General features: G+C 35.7%; 1 protein-coding gene across 2 annotated transcripts in view; it reads left to right on the top strand.

The window, feature by feature from the left end:
* The first annotated feature begins 9,934 nt into the window (after positions 1-9,934).
* The window catches only part of STXBP5L (syntaxin binding protein 5L), a 336,858-nt gene continuing 326,277 nt past the window's right edge, over positions 9,935-20,515 (top strand). For both annotated transcript variants that reach the window (XM_055316232.1, XM_055316231.1), the window contains exon 1: positions 9,935-10,123. In XM_055316232.1, coding sequence (XP_055172207.1) covers positions 9,935-10,123 — 189 coding nt within the window. The remainder of the gene's footprint in view (positions 10,124-20,515) is intronic.

The following is a 20,515-nucleotide window of genomic DNA, read 5'->3' as shown; positions in this document are numbered from 1 at the left end:
AGCACAGACACACTTGGAGAATTATGCAAAATAAAGTAATACTTGCATTAAATAAAGAAGGATTGTGGCTAAAGACAATAGAGAGTGGGAATAATGGTGAGGGAAGAATAAGGCAAAGACATAAAATTTGTTTTTCTTACTGAGGAGAGCTAGAAGAAGCTATAAATCACTCTGGCTGTTACTGAAAAAAATACTTGTAAAGTTCCTTAGCTTTACAAAGGTTAAGAGAACAACGATGTTTTGTCAGCCAAGCTAGCCAAGGAGCTGATTGAAACAGAAAGCTTATCCTACACGGCCAGACAGGACCTACTTCAAGGGTTTTCTCTGTAATTGGACAGGCAAAAAGTCACTCATCTCCCTTCCTACTTTCCTGACCCTGTTTTGGAACTTTTCTTTATGATAAAGCAAAGTCATGCTTGCATCCTAGCTTATTCTCTAAAACTCTAGTGTGCAAATTTTAGCAGGGCTAATAATATAGATGTTTACAAAATTTTAACATGTTAACCCTTTATTAGACATCATAAAAAATGTTTCAGTATATTGTGATTGCCATCACAAAAACAAATGCATATCCCTGCTTAAATGGATGCAATCATCACAGTCATTGCAAACCCAAGACAGGCTGTCAACTTTGTATTTTTATCATCTAGATGAGAGTCAGAGAATCTATAATCTTTGATCTGCATCTTGCTTTCAGTTTTAATTTACATAACAAATTACAAGGGTTCACATTTCTACTTAGTCTATAGTGGCAAAACCCAACTTAGTTTTAAGGGCCTTAAATATTCTTTTAAGATTTGGTTGTTTTCTTTCTTTCTTTCTCTTTTTTTTTTTTTTTTTTTTTAGATTTTATTTGTTTATTCATGAGAGACGCAGAGAGGGAAAGGCACAAACACAGGCAGAGGGAGAAGCAGGCTCCCTGCGGGGAGCCCAACATGGAACTGGACCCCAAGACTCCAGGATCACACCCTAGGCTGAAGGCAGCGCTAAACTGCTGAGCCACTGGGGCTGCCCGATTTGGTTGTTTTCCAATGAAATTATTCTTCTGTAGGTCTAGATTTCTTTGTCTACTTTTTAAGCTCTCCTTGTGTTTATTTTCTCATTATTTCACCTCAAATAACAGTATGTAAAAATTATAACTTTAATTTACTGATATAATTGAATAGAAGTTTATTACTTTTTCAATATAGAAATCAAACATGAATTACTAATCTTAAAGTTCTATGAAAACTTTTATTTTTTTCTTCTAGTCTGAAATTATAAGTTTTACTGAAGTATGTTTTCCTTGTCATGTTTTCCTGCTTTGTTTAGTAATTATACTTAAATTCTTATTATTTTAAAACTTTCCGAATTGTTTTCAAAACAAAACAAATATAAACAAAAAATGTCGATACAGGTGGTATGGGATATCACTTTACAAAAAGGTTCATTGTTGAGTTCTGCACAGGAACCTAAGCTCTTAAAGAAGGTATGAATTGGTGTAATCTTTTAAAAATAAAATTTAAATTTAAATGAAATCTTGCCATTTGCAAGGATGTGGATGAAGCTAGAGGGTATTATGCTAAGTGAAATAAGTTAGTGAAAGACAATTATCATGGTTTTACTCATATGTGGAATTAAGAAACAAAACAGGAGCCTAATAGGGGAAGGGGGAGGAAATAAAACAAGATAAAATCAGAGAGACAAACCATAAGAGACTCTTAGTCATAAGAAACAAACTGAGGGGGAACGCCTGGGTGGCTTAGCAGTTGAGCATCTGCCTTGGGCTCAGGGCATGATCCCAAGATCTGGGATTGAGTTCCACATCAGGCTCCTCGGAGGGAGCCTGCTTCTCCCCCTGTCTATGTCTCTGCCTCTCTCTCTGTGTGTCTCTCATGAATAAATAAATAAAATCTTAAAAAAAAAGAAACAAACTGAGGGTTGCTGAGGGGAAGGGGTGGGGGGATGGGGTCACTGGGTAATGGACATTAAGGAGGGAACAAGATATAATGAGCACTGGGTGTTACATAAGACTAATGAATCACTGAACTCTACCTCTGAAACTAATAATACATTATATGTTGATTAATTGAATTTAAATACATTTAAAAACAAATAAATATAAATAAATAAAATTTAGAACCAAGTATGAAAACATTATTTTGACATAGTAATACCCTCTAAAAAACTGAATTGAGGATTTCCTAAGAAACTAATATTATGCAAACTTTTTTTAAAGGATTTTATTTATTTATTCATGAGAGACCGAGAGGTAGACATAGGCAGAGGGAGGAGCAGGCTCCCTGAGGGGAGCCTGATGTGGGACTCAATCCCAGGACCCTGGGATCACAACCTGAGCCAAAGGCAGATGATCAACCACTGAGCCATGGAGGTGCCCCTATGCAAACATTTAATATAAGCATAATTATGAAAAAAAATAAAACTTGAAAATTTACCAAAATGACTAAGAAAATGTTTAAGCACATTGTATAAATATTCATATGACACTCAAAATGGTATTTGTGAAGAATGTTTAATGAAGTGGGAAAAGCTCACAACAAAATGTTTTTTAATTTTTTTTAATTTTTTTTAAATTTTTATTTATTTATGATAGTCACAGAGAGAGAGAGAGAGAGAGAGAGAGAGAGAGAGAGGCAGAGACACAGGCAGAGGGAGAAGCAGGCTCCATGCACGGGAAGCCCGACGTGGGATTTGATCCCGGGTCTCCAGGATCGCGCCCTGGGCCAAAGGCAGGCGCCAAACCGCTGCGCCACCCAGGGATCCCCAGCAAAATGTTTAATTAAAAAATGTTTAGTCCTGAAAAAGACTAGAAATAAATGACTAAATATTCTAAAGTTTTTTTTTTTCTAAGTAGGCTCCATGCTGGGAGCCTACTCACAACACTGAGATCAAGACCTGAGCTGAACACATCACTCACAACACTGAGATCAAGACCTGAGCTGAAATCAAGAGTTGGATGCTTTATCAACTGAGCCACCAGGTGCCCTCTAAAGTTTTCATAATCACACCTTATTTTTATAATCAGATATATGTGCAGTGTACATAAATAGGACTATTAATAAAAATGTGATCTCCAGGAATCTCTAATTGGTAGATACTTTTTAGGATTTCTTTATCTACTATAGGCTGTAGTTCATCTCTTGGTCAGTACCCACATATGTATCATTTTAATGATCTTTTCAATAAGGCTTGGTAGTATTTAGGAAAAGAATGCAGTGAATCTTGAGTAATAAATCATACAAAGGCAGAATTTTGGATTTGAAAGATTAAAGATCATCTAGTCCAAACCCTGTTCCTCTCCTCTAGTTTCAGCAACAGTCAATCCACAGATGCAAAGGACTTTTATATCAATAATAATGGAAAAAATTAATTCAACTCAAGTCAATTCCTATAAACAGTTTCACTAAAGCAGAATAATAGTGATAATGATGTATTTGTATAGTGGTTTGCATTCTACAAATCAGTTTTACATACACAATCTCATTTTCCTTAACATAACCTATATAAAAGGAAAATTGAGACTTAAAGGGCTTGTTAGCGTACCAGCTAGGAAACCTAGTCCTGTCTCAACACTAAATCCTTCTCTTACCACATCCCAATGTGATTTATAGATATGTGAAAATATATTTTAAAAGAGGCACAAAGAGCTGATTTTAATTACATGTTTAATAGCAAATATTTGAGTTTTGCCCTAGAAGGCATGAGTTCTGTTTGCAGTTCTGTCATTGATTGTGTGCTGAGCCATACTTTGTATGTTCTGGGTCTATCTTAATGACCTCTGCCTGTTTGTCATGAGAGCTATGACATTATTTAATTAACCCTGTGGTTTCTCCTTTGGTGCACTTGGAGTAAGCTGAATAAGATACTTTAATGCTGGTTGCTATTTCCTGCCATATCACAGAAAGCTGACAACTATCAACCAGCACCCCTCCTGAAGGATGTATAATAGGGTCAGAAAAAGATGAAAATTTAGTAAGGAAAGAGAATTCCTAACCCTCTTGAAAATTTTGCCAGAAAGGGTATAGGTAGAACCTGTTTTTCAATTGAGCTCTCTTAATGAAATTCTAATTCCTAGAGGGGCAAATAATAAAGGATAGTACTATAACTTGATTAAGGGGTTGGAAATGTGTGATAAATTAGGTTGGTGAGTTCAAGATTTAGCACCTCACAGCAAGCAGGCTGGAAATATTCACACTAACTGATGTCAACAATTGCCAGTCTGGCCTTAATGTAAGTCTTGTGTCATTGCCCTTCCTCTACCCAAATTCTCCTTCCAGCTATTCTGATATTCACTTAGATTACAGCCTCTCTGAACAATTTATGACTTCCTTGCTATGTTTAATTAGTTATTAAATGATGGATTTTATGCTATTTTAGTGGAATACTCCCTGGGACTCTTAATATATTTCAAATTATACTGAGATTTATTGTGTGGTAAGAACTTCCTATTAACATGCCATCCAAAAAGTTCTTTGCTTCTAGTACCATTCCCCCAATTCCCAAATGTCTGTTTAGTTATAGTATCTGAACTCCTTAGCATATATTTTCTTTTTTTTTCTGTCCTGTTTTATCTGAATATTTAAATTTTATAATTTCTCTTTCTAATATCAAATATCTATAATGGGATTTTTTTGTTTGTTTGTTCAAAAATGGGATTTTTGTTTGTTTGTTTCACACTAACAGCATGAAGAAATAGCTCTGGGATAAGATTTATATAAATTCACATTCCTATTTCACAATCTATCAGGCATGTGATATTGAACATATTATTTAATCTTTCTTTGTTTCCATTTTCTCACCTGTAAATTGGGGCTATCAATAGCTACCATACCTAATTATTGTGAGGATTAAATGAAAAACTGAATGTAAAATTGTTTGTACATTTCTAGCTTATAGTAGGTATTCTCTTCAAACAATGTTGAATTTGATTGTCATATTGTTGTGGACTGCATGTGTCCCCCTCAATACCTCAGAATGGGACTTTATTTGGAGTTAGGGCCTTTAAGAGGTAATTAAATTAAAATGAGGCCATTAGGGTTGGCCTTAATCCAGTATGACTGATGTCTTTATAAGAAGAGGAAATTTGGACACACAGATATCAGGAATGTGTATGCACAGAGGAAAGACCATATAAGAACATAGTAAGAAGCCATATACAAGCCAAAGAGAGAGTCCTCAGAAGAAGTCAAACCTGCTGACACTTTGATCTTGGACTTCCAGCCTTCAGAACTGTGAGAAAATTAGTTTCTGTTGTTTTACCTTTTCTAATTAGTAATAGGATAGTAATTAAAAGTATAGAAGATAGATAGATAGATGATAGATAGATAGATAGATAGATAGATAGATAGATAGATAGAAGATAGCCTTAAATTTGAAGTCTGGGTTATCCACCTAAAGGACTTTGAATGAATTTCTTATATGTTTCAGAGTCTCAAATTTCCTTACCTGTAAAATGAAATAACACCTGTCTTGTAGAGTTATTGTAAGTTATATAGAGGATCAAATTAAAACGGATGATTGTAAATTTCCATAGTCTAGTGTCTGGTATATCAGTGCTAAATAACTGGTAGAATTAATTATCTTTATGTATGACAGACCATTTGTATGTGTTTTGTAAATTTGGCTTAGTTTTCTTGAAGCCTAATCAGTTTAGCAAATCTTCTCTGTGTGAAGTGCCATACATGTACATCCTTTCTACAATTATTTAATTGAGGATGTGGAAAATCAGCTTCTATTAGCTTCATTATTGTCTTGAATCCAAGATCACAAACACTTAGATTGAATTGTAGTATATTTTTAACATATATTCTAAAAATCCTTCCAGTGTATTAGATATGTTTAAATGATTTGATGATCTTGCTCCAAGGACCAAGGTTAGACTATTTTTCTTTTGTGCAGTCTTTATTCTTGCCAGTTTAAGTAGATATTATGGCTTATTAGAAACTCCTCGCAATGAAGTACTCTAGTTTGTAGTAGAATAAACAAAGCTCTCCTTTATTATTATCTGGACCAATTCTAGAGTTCTCCACATCATTTTTTAAGGTATATTTCATGGTCTGGTGTCATTCTCTTTACCACACGATTTATAGGGTAACATCTTATTTTTCTTTAGTTAATTAAGGATGGAATTTTCTTCTATAGCTATGTCATTGTGCTTCTCTCATCCCATAAGATTTTCAGGCTATAATTGTTTGTTATGTCTTCTCACATATATAATGCACTGTCTTTTGTTCATTTCTAGCCCTTGCTTCCAGTTTGCGAATTGGCATTACAATATCCTCTATCCGCAGCTTCCCAGTCTGTGAGATTGCAATTATGTTAAAATTTTACTTGCTGTCACTTATTTAAATTAATAGTTATGGGGCACTTACTATGTACAAAGCACTGTGCTATCTTTGTGAAGGAACAAAGATATTTAAAACAATCCCAAAGATTCCACAATTTCAGCATTCTAATCATATTTTTTAGGCTTCTAATATTTGTTAGAAACATTTACATATTCTGACTTGGCTTCTCTTTCACTTCCCATTCCTATTTGTTGTCTTATCTGAAGGAATATCTACCCTGTCTCCTCTCTTAACTCAAGTAGGCCAATGAATTCCCTGTGGAGTCTTAAAGCAGATTTTTTGTCAACCTGTTTTGTGTCCTTTTTTGTTCTCAGTTTCTCCCCAGTTTTTAGAATAAAACCACCACCTAATTTGCTAAGATAGTACAGTGTAAGTGACCGGTTTATGGGGTTTTCTTGTAAACATTACATCTCCTTTTGCTGAATCAGGGTATCTTCTTTCTTCGCTCTCATCAAAAGACCAAACCATCATTTGCTACAGGCTTACTTTCATTTGCTGAAAATTAAGGAGTTGTCAACAGAGTTGTTGATGAAGGGATGGACTGCATCTAAATCCATTATTTTAGACAACCATGCTACTTCTCAAAGAGAAAAGTAAACTCTTTAGCCTTAATAGACACCAATGCTTGGAAGTGAAATGGGCCAGGAAGAAAAGAAGAAAAAAGTGGAAAAAGAGTAAAGACAAAGTTACATATTGTTAGGAATCCAATATAGAATTTGAAATCCTACCAAGATCTAGTTTTCATCAGACATGGCATTTGTCTCCACTCTTATTTTTATCCCTCCCAAATAGGATGTAATTGGGTATCAATCAGCTCTTACTTAAATCTTTTACTTAAATCTTTTAATAACCATTAACAAACTGTTCAAAACCCTTTAAGTGCCTCTTATATGTGAAACATTGTGCCAGGTGCTAGACAAGATAGAAGAAACATATAATTCCATGCCTGCCTTCAAAAGTGTTACGGTCTAGATATGGCAATTGGGGGTCTTTGAAAGGTTTCAAAAGGAGTAAAATAGACATCAAGTACGGAAAAATTCAAAAGGAGAAGGTTAGCATTGAGCTGAGGATCCGAAAAACTGGTCTCTAATCCATCTCTGTTTCCTTGCTATGTGACCTTGGACAAATCATTTTTCTTTCAGGTCTTCCCTTTCATTCCATCCTCTTCCTCTACCAGAAAAAAAAAAAAGTCACCCTAGAAGATCTCTAAAATGTCAGACTATATGAGATGATTAGTAATGAGCTCTTTCATGTTGCCCAGACTGATGTCTATGGGCGACATAGCTAGCTATGATCCCTGAACTACTCATTGTCATAGGCGAAGAAATCAAGGTCTAAATTTTCTCCAACTCAGTATCAATTCAGAGCTCAGAACTAATTTTTTCCATCCTGATCCTGATGCTGTTATTATATATATTTTTAATTCTGCCCCAAATAGTGCATCTTTCAAATGATTACTGTGACTCCTAGAAAAAGCTTAAAATATATTCCCGACACGGTTTACTCAGAGAAATGTTTCTTTCTTTCTTTTTTTTTTTAAAGTGTATATGTGAAAATGGGGAGGGGGTAGGTAATTCTTCCTATTAAACAATTGATTCCTTAGGATCTGGAATACTATATAGATCCCAAAAGTCTACTGGAATACAATTCTCTCTGGCAGAGGTGACTTGTTAAGCAATTATGCAAGTGGCAGGGCAGGGAGGGAGGCCCAACGGATGGACCTGGAGAACAAGCAGAGGTGATAAACTGCAAAATCACCTACCCCAGTTCACAGTACCGTCCGGGGTCAGCCCTAGGGAAACCCTTCCAGCAGCCTCGGACTCCGAGCGCCCAAGTTTGCACGCTTCCACGCATTCTATTGATTCGCACTTGCGTCCTTCAACAGGTAGCGCCAATTACAGCCCCCCACACACGGGCCCCCCCAGCATAATGGCCAATCTCGCCGTCAATCAAATAACTTCACCTACCTTTTCTAAATTCTCCCCTCCCCCTTTCATTGGCTTTTCCTCCGGCCTATCCCCAAATTTCTTCCGCGCCTCGCGACCGCGGAACTCGGCCCTGCGGAGCCCAGGATTGGAGCCGAGGCTACTCCCGCCCTTTGACGTCCCCGGAGCTCTCCGCCCCTTTCGCCGGCGCCCCGCGTCCCGAAGTGGAGGGGGCGGGGCGAACGAGGGGGCGTTCCGGGGGGCGGGGCTTGCGGCCCACGGCGGGAGGGCGGAGCCTTCTGGGAGCCTGCCTGCTCGGTTAGGACCTCGGAGAGCGCCGGGCGCCGCGACCAGAGGGACTGGAGAAGCGGCCGCGGTCGGGCGGGATTGACGCCTGAGAGCCCGCCTCCCTCCGCGCCTTCGGCTTCTCGGGCTGGCTGGCAGCTAGCGGCGGCCGAGGAAGGTGCCTAAGTCGGGAGTCCGATAGTCATCCCTCTGGGACGCCGCCGCCGCCGTCCAGCCGCGGCTCCCTCACACCTGTGTGTGTGTGTGTGTGTGTGTGTGTGCTTGAGCGTGAGCGCCCGCGCGCGAATTTCTGTGAGAGGCTTGCGTGTGCTCCGGCTGGGCGCGCGAACGAACGTCCGTGTGAGGGAGGGGGTTTGCGCGAGCTCCGCGCCTAGGCGCTCGACCCGGGGAGACCCCGCGGGAGCGGCGGCTGTGCGCGCGCCCCGCCGGCTGAGGCGGGACTCGGGCCGCGGCCGGGGCCGCCGCCGCCTCACGTCCCGCCTCGAGCCGCCGCGGTGCTGCGGGGAGAGCGCACGGGCGGGCGAACGCGGCGGCTGCGGCGGGCCGAGCGGGGTCGGGGGTGAGGGGTGAGGGGAGCGGGGACGGGGGAGAGGAGGGAGGAGGGCTGGAGAGGCTGGGAGGGAAGGGGGGCGGGGGGGAGAAGCGGAGGCAGCCGGCGCCGCCGTTCGCCCCTCCCGTCGGCTGTCGCTGTGGGTCACCCGCAGATGTTTTGGGGTCCGGCTTTTTTTTCGGGGGGGGGGGAGATTGGGGAATAGAAAAAGGCCTCCCCCTCATGACCTACTGAGGAAAAGGGAGCGTGGGAGATGACGGGGGAGAGCCCAGAAGGTGGTAGTAAATACCCGCTCTCCCACCGCGCGACCTCGACATCGCTTATCTGAAAATATTCTGAGCTGAACCCTTTAGAAGGAAGGCTCTCCCTGAAGAGAAGACAGAGTCTTGGTCTTTTGGACTCCGGCTCGATTGTATAATAATAATGATGATATAATGCTAATGACGATGATGACACTGCCTTTTATTTTTACCCCAGTGCTGATAAAGCGTAGCTACAGCTGGGGAGAAAGCCCTTGAAAATGGGGTGTATGAGGAGGAGATACTGTTGCTTTTAGAGTCATTATTTTATTATCTCTTTTTTTTTTTTTTTTGAAGGATGTTCTTTTTTGGAATTAAAATTTGACACGATAAAGTCTGACTCTCTCCCTTTTTCTCTTTCTTTTAGTCACTTAGAGCCAAGGCTCTTAAAATGGGGACTGGCTACTGCCTTGACTGATGAAAAGCTGAACACTTTCACGCAGGTGTAAGTCCGTGTGTTAAGTCACCTTTTTTTTTTTTTTTTTGCATTTCTCAACAGTTTTTAAAATGAAGAAGTTTAATTTCCGAAAAGTTTTGGATGGCTTAACTGCCTCCTCCCCTGGCAGTGGTAGCAGCAGTGGCGGTAACAGTGGTGGTGGGCCTGGAAGTGGTTCCGTACATCCTGGAGGGACTGCAGGGCTTCTTAAAGAGGAGATTCAGGAAACCCTGACTTCAGAGTATTTCCAGATATGCAAGGTAAGTTTTGAATTGGCTTAAAGCTTGTCTTTCTTTCTTTCTTTCTTTCTTTTTCTTTCTTTTTCTTTCTTTCTTTCTCGTCGTGAGGAAAGAAGAATTAAAAAAACAAAAAACCAAAACAAAACAAAAAACAACAAGGCTGGCACTAGGGACTGGAAATTGTTGAGATGCCAGCATTAGAGAACTCTATAGATAGATGTTTGAATTAATAAAGATATTCTAGGCATTGACTTCAGCATCAATTTAGAAAGCTATGTTAGTTTGAAGTGGATATAAGCCAACATAAGAAGTAGAATTTGCAAGACAATGGTAAGGCCCAAATTGTGGACAAAATTTTTAATGTAATGTTTATGTAGAAGTAGTAAACTGACAGAAAAAAATCATTCTAGTTGATTCTTTGTTGACATTCAGAGAAACTATTATTTTATTTCACTGTGGAGTATAAGATGATTATGGCTATTAAGATGTTTCTAGAAGTAAGTAGATAATAGCTAAATAAATATATCCATTTTACAAGATCTAATGGTATGGTTTTATATTTGTTGTTTAAAATTCTGTGGAAAAACATCCCCAGATTCTTAGATTCTTAACAAACAACTTGCCATGGACTTAATATTTGTAAAAACTTAAAATATAGCCTGTGTTCTGGTTTAGTGAGGAAACATTTTAGGTAATTATGCTTAAATGTTCAACTTCTAATGAATAAGCAAAAGAAAGAGTTTTTGATGGGGAGACACGAGAATTTACAAAGCAAACATTTTGCTACTAGACAGTTATATTTTCTGACATAGTTTATAATTTTTATTGTTCCTTTTTGGAGGGAGGTTTCTAGGAATGTGTTTTTGACCTGCCATTGTACAATTAAAAAAGCTACTAAGTCATTCATATGATACAGATGAATATAGCTTTAAAATATTTGAATACATAAGAACAAATCATGAATTTTTGAAATCACAGAAATTATTAAATTTTTTGGTACTTCAAAATAATTTTTTTGAAATTATTAAAATTATTTTTGTAGTAAATAACATATAATGAGATAGGTTTCAATTATTGTCTTAGTCTCCATTTTCAGTAAGGTCATTATAGAAACATTTAATCTGTAGTTATTAAAGTATTATATATTACTTTACATAAAAGTGAGTTTATTCAGAATTAGGTCAGATTATTGCCAGATAGATGTAGTTCTACCCTGTGAGGTTTGTATGCATAAAATTTTGTATACAAAGTTGTATATAATTTCATTCTCATTTTGAAATAATAGATACTTTGTCAGATTAGGGCTTAATATCGGTCACGAGACAAATATATAAAAGGGTCTTAGCAGTCATATTTGAACTGCTAATCAGTTGAATAATGCCCTGATTATCTAATCTTTGGCATATTACTGTTTCCACCCCCAGATTCTGAAAAAATTTCCAAATTCTTTTAGTTCATGAATGTGAGGCAGGAGAATTTTGGTAAAGATAAAATTGGTATACAAAAGATAGACCACTGTAACAGAGTTGCATTGGACTGTTGAGGTTTTGAACCTGGTAGAGAAGGTTTTAAATTAAAAACTTCAGGGGAAATGGATGAATGCAAGAGAGGAAAATAGGATATATAGTTATTTTCCTATTCAGATAGGAAATAGACATGAAAAGTGGCATAAGTTAAATATGTATTACTTCAAAAACATATGGCATGGTAGGAACACTGGCCTAGGAATCACATTGTATTTTATTTAAAGCTCTGTCACTTTCCAGACATGTGTCTTGGGCAAGCCATTTATCTGCCTTGAACCTTGATTTTTCCCATATAGTATGATAAGTATTTCTGCTCTTCTGACTTAAGAAGGTTATTGGGAAGATCAAATAAGACACTTAAGCGAAGGCAATGTGTAAATTGGGAAAGACAATAAGATGTGTATTTTTATATCCTTATAGTTTTAAAATTACCTTGTTGAGATGATTATAAGCAGTGGGCTATAGTAATATAGGTAACAAAATTATACTTTCAAAGTAATTAGAAAGATAGAGAGTTATATAAGTGGAACACTAATAGTATTGAAATGATACTAAATGGGGAAAGTACTAAATTATCTTTGGATAGCAATACAGTTAATTTTAAAAAGTGATTTTATGATTGTACTTTAGGTTACCTGGACTATAACCTAAAGAATAAAATATATAAAAATGGATTAAGGAAGTTTCAAAGTTAGAACTGTTACTAAAATGGGGACTTCATTTGGACTCACTGATTAAATGTGCAAAGAACATTCTATTCTGAGTACTAAGCAGTTGGCACCTTTTGGGTACTTGTACCTTTTCCACATGGCCAAAATTAAAGTACAAATCTGAAATCCGCTCTTTTGAAAAACATCCTGCTCTCTATTTTCTGATCAGTCATCAAATCCTATCTATTCCATTTCCTTAGTATTTCTGAAATCTGTTCCCTTTTAGCCATTTCCAGTACCTGTTCATTCTATCGTATTTTCTTGTCCAGTCTCTTGAACAAATCACTTCCTCCCTCATCTTCTTACCTCTTGTTTTACCCTATTCCAAGTGATTTTGTTATATGAATGGTTATTTCTGAACTCTAATGTTCATTATATCATTTCCCTGCAAAAAATTCTGGGTTGGTTTCCTTAGTGCAGTGACGCTCTACAAACAAAAGTCTAATGTGAAACCCTGTAAATAACATCTATTAAAACAGATAAATATACTTTATTGGCACACATTTAAAGAATAAATTACATAGCTATTCAATAAAAATCTTTTTTTTATATTTGTTTTTTGTTGTATAATATTAGCCCTGGAAGGTAGTAGGACTTTTGCTGGCCTTAAGGTAAAAATATAAAGCTACAACCTTTATAATCAGTGACAAATGTAGAAGAAGTTCAAAAACACAGAAATGATAGAAGAAACTTTGGTTCAAGATTAGCAAAACAATACGTTGGTTTACTGCAATCTCAGTTCAGTATGTATACATTTGAATGTCTATTTGTTCAGATATTTGTGAAATACATGAAATGCCTTTTCTGAACTTGAATTCTATGAAACACGGTTTGAAATGATTGCCCTTAACAATAAATGTCAAACTGCTTAACTTGCTCTCTATATAGTTCCCTTTAGGTAGGGTTCCTGTTTACCTTTCCATCCTCATTTCCTTGATTTCCTAAACATTACATTACCTGACAGCACTGTATTTTCATATATCAGTGCCTTTTCTTAATCTCTTGCTTCTGACTACAATATCCTTTCCAGGTTTAATAAAATTGGAGAGTTCCCAATTATTTTTTTTTAAAAGACTTATTTATTTTAGAGAGAGAGAGCTAGAGAGCATGCACAAGCATGAGGAGAAGGAGATGGAGAGGGAGGAGAGAAACCTCAAGCAGATTCCCTGCTGAACAAAGCCCAAGGAGGGTTTCAATCCCAGGACCCTGAGATCATGACCTGAGCTGAAATTATGAGTTGGATGCTTAACAGACTGAGCAACTCAGATGCTTGCCCCAGCTACTTTTTATTTCATAGTTAAAATACCACCTCCATGAAACCAGCTCTGACCACTGCCTTCCTTTTTTACTACTCAAAGCAGAGTTAGTTTTTTGTGTTTGTTTGTTGTTGTTGTCGTTTGCTTTTTCTGGTTTCCTGTAGCACCTGGCATATTCCTATAGAGTTAATTTAGCACCTTATTGTGATTAGAAATTTTATTTTTTCTGTCACTATTATATTGTCAACTCTTTGAGAGGTAAATATATTTGTATCCATATAATTGCTAGGCTGCTCATTACCTAGCAGACCAGTAGTTCTCAACTCTGTGTAAAAGAGAGATTTCTAGTTTCACCCATCTTAGAGAATCAGTACCTAGGGATTGGGCCTACGCACTTGGATTTTTTGAAAAGGCCCCACAGGAGATTTTGATACACGGTCAGTACTGAAAACAATTATATACTTTATGAATGAACATGGTTGGTTGATTAATTGAAATGAGATTAAAGCAGAAAGTCATTAATAATGATAAATGTCTTAAACATTTTTTTTGTCTTAAACATTTTATTTAAATAGAAAACATGTAAATATACATCAATTTACAAATCACTTGATAAATGAACAAGATTTTTTTGTTGAGCATTGATTCTCTAATTGGAGTTCTGTGTGAACTTTTCTTCCACAAATATCCCAAATTCATTATGTATAATTTTTTATTTTAATTTATTTAAAGTAGAATAAGAACTTATATGCCTTGAAGCAGAATGTGAGGTCCTTCTAGACGATTCTTACAATATTCTTACAATAAAGTAAGCTGGAGAAAAGAAAATATTATTAAGAAAATTATAAGAAGAAATACATTTATAGTACTATATTTCTTAAAAAAATTCCAAGCATCAGTGGACCCATGAGATTCATTACCATGTTGTTCAAGCACCTGCTATATATTTCACATATATTTAAAAAGTATAGATGAGTGTATATATACATGAATGTGTATATATACACACACATACACATGATGTGTGTGTATGTATATATAAAAACTAGATATATATCTAGATTTATGAATATATTATATATATATATATACACACATATATATGCCTATAGTTAACTCACCTACACTTAATTAGGCTGGAAGTAGGAGAGTATGAGTATGCTAGCTAGAGTTTCTAGTAGTAAGTATTCAGGGAATCATTAATATCAATCTATGTTTTGCAAAGAGAATGGGAAGTTTTTGTTAATCTAGCAGGTTGGTAAAGTTAGAGAACTTCATCTGTAAGATCTCCCATTTGACCTTCATAATAGTTTTATAAGTAAGGCAAAGAAAGTCTAAATATTTGTATTTTACTGGTGAGACATCTGAGGCCAGTGAATTTAAGTGGTATCCTTAGGTCTCCAAGTTGGTAGGAGGCATAGCTAAGTTTAAAGCTCTGTTCTTCCATTATTAAATCCAGCATTTTTTCTGCTTTATTGTTCTTATTAAAAAAAATCAACATGATCAATTGTTTTATCATTCTTATTAAAAAAATCAACATGATCAATTGCTTAGGCATAGCTAAGTTTAAAGCTCTGTTCTTCCATTATTAAATCCAGCATTTTTTTCTGCTTTATTATTCTTATTAAAAAAAATCAACATGATCAATTGTTTTATCATTCTTATTAAAAAAATCAACATGATCAATTGCTTAGGAAACATAGAGACTTTGAGAAGACAGACTTTTCTGTTGGCTCCCCTTCAAAATACATCCTAAATCTGACCACATCTCTTCACTTCCATGATATCTTTTGCCTGGACTACTATTCTATAGCTTTCTAGGTGTTTTATGTTTTCACTCAGTCCTCACTACACAGTATCCTCACATAATAAGCAGCAGAATCCTTTTAAAATTTGAATCGTATTATGGGCTTCCTGCTCAGAACTCTTCAATGGCTTTTATTTCTCTTAAAAATAAAAACAAAATTCCTCTTAATGTCTTATAAAGATCTAAATGATCTGGTCCTGATAAGACATCATTTTCAACTGTACTTCCTGGTACTTAAACTGTACCAGGTACATTGGCTTTCTTACCATTTCTCAGACATGATTTCTGCTTCAAGGCTTTTGCATTCGTTGTTTCCTTTACCTGGGACACTCTCCTCCCTGATAATTATATTACATATTCCTTTTACATTATTCAATTCTTAGTTCAATTGTTAACTTCTTAAGAGAGAAGAAGAGAGATCTTTTTTTAAAATTTATTTTTTATTGGTGTTCAATTTGCCAACATGTAGAATAATACCCAGTGCTCATCCCATCAAGTGCCCCCCTAGTGCCCATCACCCAGTCACCCCCACCCCCCGCCCACCTCCCTTTCTACCACCCCTTGTTCGTTTCCCAGAGTTAGGAGTCTCTCATGTTCTGTCTCCCTCCTTAGAGAGATCTTCATTGATTGCTGCTCACTTGCTCTCTTTCTGCCCTTATCCTGATTACTTATTCTTGATAACACAACTATCTGCTATTACATTATATATTTGCTTGTTGTTTACTTCTATCATAATTTAACTTCATGAAGGTGGGGCCTTCTTATGTTCACTACTATCTTACCAATTCATAGAACAGTGCCTGCCATATAGAAGACAGTTAATTATTTGTTAAATGAATAGATGAATAAATAAGAGCAAGGAAACTGATAGAATGTAACTAGAGGGATACCTGGGTTGCTCAGTCAGTTAAGCATTCAACTCTTGATCTCATCTAAAGTCTTGATCCTCAGGGTCTTGAGTTTAAGCTCCATGCTGGGCATGGAGCCTACTTTAAAAGAAAAAAAAAGCAAATTAGATATTATTTTGAACAGCCTCTTGGAAAAGGCTCTTATGAAGTAAATGTATGTTATATAAAGACATGGAAACCATTCAGTGAGTGACACCACTTTAGGAATATGGTGTGTAATTTTTAATAAGATATGAAAAAGAAGATTGTAGAGATACTCAAGTTTCAGTTTTTATTGAGGAAGATATAAGGGATATTTTTGTTTCTAAATGATCTTTTTAGGGGAACAATTTCAGAAGTACTAGATTGACAGTGACAAATACATGGAATGCTCTAGACCTAATTAATGAAATAGGCAAAAATAAATATATTACAAGAACCAAATGGAATAATTCCTAAAGTTTTGAGTAAACTCTTAAATTAGCCAACTTCCTATCCATCATATTTATAAGTTGTTTTTATAAATGGTCTTGGTGTCAGAGATAACATGTAGATAACTGGTGTAACTTCTGTAAGGAAATGGATTTGTAACATGATCCTCATACCAGATATAACATTAGATCTTCTCAGATCAATGGCTATAAAATCAGGAACATAGGTGTGGAGGGCACCTGGATAGCTCAGTTCATTAAACATCTAATCCTTGATCTGAGCTAAGGGTACTGGGATTGAGCCAATGTCAGGCTCCCTGCTCAATGGGGAGTCTGCTTGAGAATTCTCTCCCCCTTTTCCCCTCCCCCTGCTTGTTCTCTCTCTCTCTCTCTCTCTCTCTCTCTCTCTCTCTAAAATAAATAAATCTAGAAAGAAAAAGAAAGAACGAAAGAAGGAAGACTATAGAGAATTAGGCTTTCCAGGACCCTAGAAAGCTCAAGAAGGACAAATGCCTAGGTATTCCTATTATTATCATCAGTCTTTAGGTTTTCCATTGTCTCCACATTCTTTTAATTTCACACCATTTTATTTGGGAAGGTTTTGTAACTGAGTTTGGCACAAGACCATGATCACAGGTCTACATATCTGCAATTTTCATTCATTAAAATATTCCCTGAGATGTGTGAATTTCTCTCATTCTACACTATAACTGGTAGAACAAAAGATAGTACTGTTGACACTGCAGGATAACTTATAATGGGTAAAGCATCTGACAATGACTTCATGCTTCTGTCACCAAAATGAACAGTTGAGGGTAGGCATTTTTAAGACTAGGAATGGAGGCAAACCAGAAGACTTAAGCAACCTTGTTAGGGTTGTGATGTTAACAAATTTAAGTATCAAAGGAATTAAAATTATTATTATTTTTTTAGAATCTGAAACAAAAGCTAGATTATTCAGTTACTTTGTTTATCTTTATCTCTACTTTGTTTATCCTAAGAGCATAAGGGTGCAGGGACTGGCTCATGTAAGGGATTATAGACTTGTAGGAAGTATGTTTATAAATTTTTTTATTTAAAGATTTTATTCATGAGAGACACACAGAGAGAGAGGTAGATACAAGCAGAGGGAGAAAATTATGTTGCCATTGTGGAAAGTGGCATGGAGGTTCCTCAAAAAAATTAAAAATAGAACTACCATATGGATAGTGATTTCATTACTGGATGTTTATGCGAAGAAAACAAAAACACACTAACTCAAAAAGATCTATGCGCACTGATGTTTATTGCAGCATTATTTATAATAGCCAAATAGGCAACCCAAATGGCCATTGATAGATGAATGAATAAAGATGTGATGTATATATAGTAGAATATTACTCACCCATATAAAAGAATGAGATCTTGCCATTTGCAACAACATGGATGGACTTAGAGGGTATTAATGCTAAGTAAGTCAGACAGAGATAGATACCATATGATTTTCTCTTATGTATGGAATTTAAGAAACAAAACTAGATGAAAGACAAAAGAAAAACAGACTCTAGAGCAAACTGGTTGTTGCTGGAGGGGATAGGTGAAATAGAGGGGATTAAGAATACATTTACTGTAATGAGCACTGAATGATAGGATGGAGCTGTTGAATCATATTGTGCACCCAAAACTAATATAACACTGTTAATTATACTTCAACTAAAATATATATATATTAAAAAATAGCACTATCATACTTTATGTATGTCCCAATATAGAACTATCTTAAAAACTTAACATAATTTCCAAGTTTGTTTATGCATAGGATTATTACTAGTGATTAAAATGAATTCTTATATCTTGAAGTTTAGTGCATTTCTGTAGACTTCCTTCTGCCTTCACTTGAAGATTTGCCTGCAAAAAATCATAGGGTTAAGTTACAGTTTACTTTTAATGATAGAATGATTGTATTGCTTTCTAATATCATATTTCTATATATCATTTACATATTAGCTTAATAGCAATAACTTTGTATTCATTAAAGGTTTGAAGTAGAAGCCCTGTTTTAAGCTTTATTTTTTTTAATAATAAATTTATTTTTTATTGGTGTTCAATTTGCCAACATACAGAATAACACCCAGTGCTCATCCCATCAAGTGCCCACCTCAGTGCCCACCACCCAGTCACCCCCACCCCCCGCCTCCTCCCCTTCCACCACCCCTAGTTCGTTTCCCAAAGTTAGGAGTCTCTCATGTTCTGTCTCCCTTTTGTTTTAAGCTTTAAATTGAGTTTTTTTCCTATTAGAGGAAACTGAGTTTTTTGTTCCTACTTAATTGTCAAAATAATGATCTTTATAAAATATTTTGGTTATAGCTGCAGTGCTCTTTTTTATTTTTTATTTATTTTATTTTATTTTTTATTTTTTATTCTTTTAGGGCTCTTTTTTAAATTAAAAAATTTAAAGCATCTTTTTTTTAAAGCATCTTTTTAATATTTGAAAGGCTAATCCCTTAATGTGTATAATATACTGGGGAATCATGCCTAACTTTCTAAGTAATGCTAAAATTCATCGATTAAGACTTAGAAAATCAGTGATTAAATTTTAGAAAGCCAAAATTAGAAACCATATTAAAAGGATTTAGAGAAAGTAGTTGTAAAGAATAGACTACAAGACCTCCAGAAAGTACATAATAGGCCCACTGTGATACATGTGTAGAGGCTTGATTAAATGACTGCAATAATACTATTTGGTTGATTTATCAATAAAATCACTTAAGATATTTTCTGGACTTATATAAGATATTAGAAAGGAGAGTATGATTTTAGTTCCATTGGAGGCCTAAAATTACCAGTTGTTATTAATGGTATATGGAATTATTTTGAATGTAATGATATAATCATTATGATATATAATGATATATGATATAATCAATGAATGTAATGATATAATCAATATAATGAATACGAAAATGTATATATCATGTTTTAACTTTAGATGGGTGCCTTATAATTGGTTTATATATATATCTGGTAAACATCTTTTGGATTGAAAATAGCATAAAAACATCATCATAGTATATGACATTTCATTATAAATAAAATTGATCGTTTTGTAATGGTGGTTTTAAATGTAGATTTGATGCCTGGATTCCGAAAGGTAAGGATTGGTAACTAGAGAAAACTGATAGTTTTAAAAAGATTTTTTTTCTTTGCTAATCATCTGTAAATTTCAGTGACATTAAAAACTAGTACTTTACCTAAATATATACAACAAAATTAGACTGTCAAGAAAATTAATTGGATTGGTTAATGTTCATATAATGTTCAATTCATTATAAATTGACTAAATATCTTTCTATAAATCTGTAAACCAAAAAAGTTTGAAAATCAGTAGTACAATCAATTGAGAAATTAGAGTGAGTCTAGGGAAATGCTTACAGTTTGTAAACATTTGAGTAAATGAGAAATGTAAACCTAACAAGGAAAAAATAGAAGTAATCAGAATACTAAGAGGAGAACTCAAAAGTAGAGGTAAATAATCTGATGCTTTCTTCAGAAAGAATATTAAGAAAGAAACTCAGGAATGTCTCAGCATTGCAGAGAGGTCAAGGATAGTGAAAACAAAGCTGACAAATTAAAAACAAACCAGAACTGAGAGAACCTATTTAGATCAGGAGGAAGTTAAGGTAAAAATATTTTCAGTAAGATGATGAATAAAATTAAGGGCACACTATAATGGAGGATAGAGTTGATACAATTAATACTTTTAAGAGATGTGTTGGGATGTCTGGGTGGCTCAGTCAGTTAAACATCTGCTTTTGGC

Source organism: Nyctereutes procyonoides, unplaced genomic scaffold, assembly GCF_905146905.1.
Source record: "Nyctereutes procyonoides isolate TBG_1078 unplaced genomic scaffold, NYPRO_anot_genome, whole genome shotgun sequence".
NCBI classification, from domain to species: Eukaryota; Metazoa; Chordata; class Mammalia; order Carnivora; family Canidae; genus Nyctereutes; species Nyctereutes procyonoides.
This window is presented reverse-complemented; position numbering and strand designations above follow the sequence as displayed.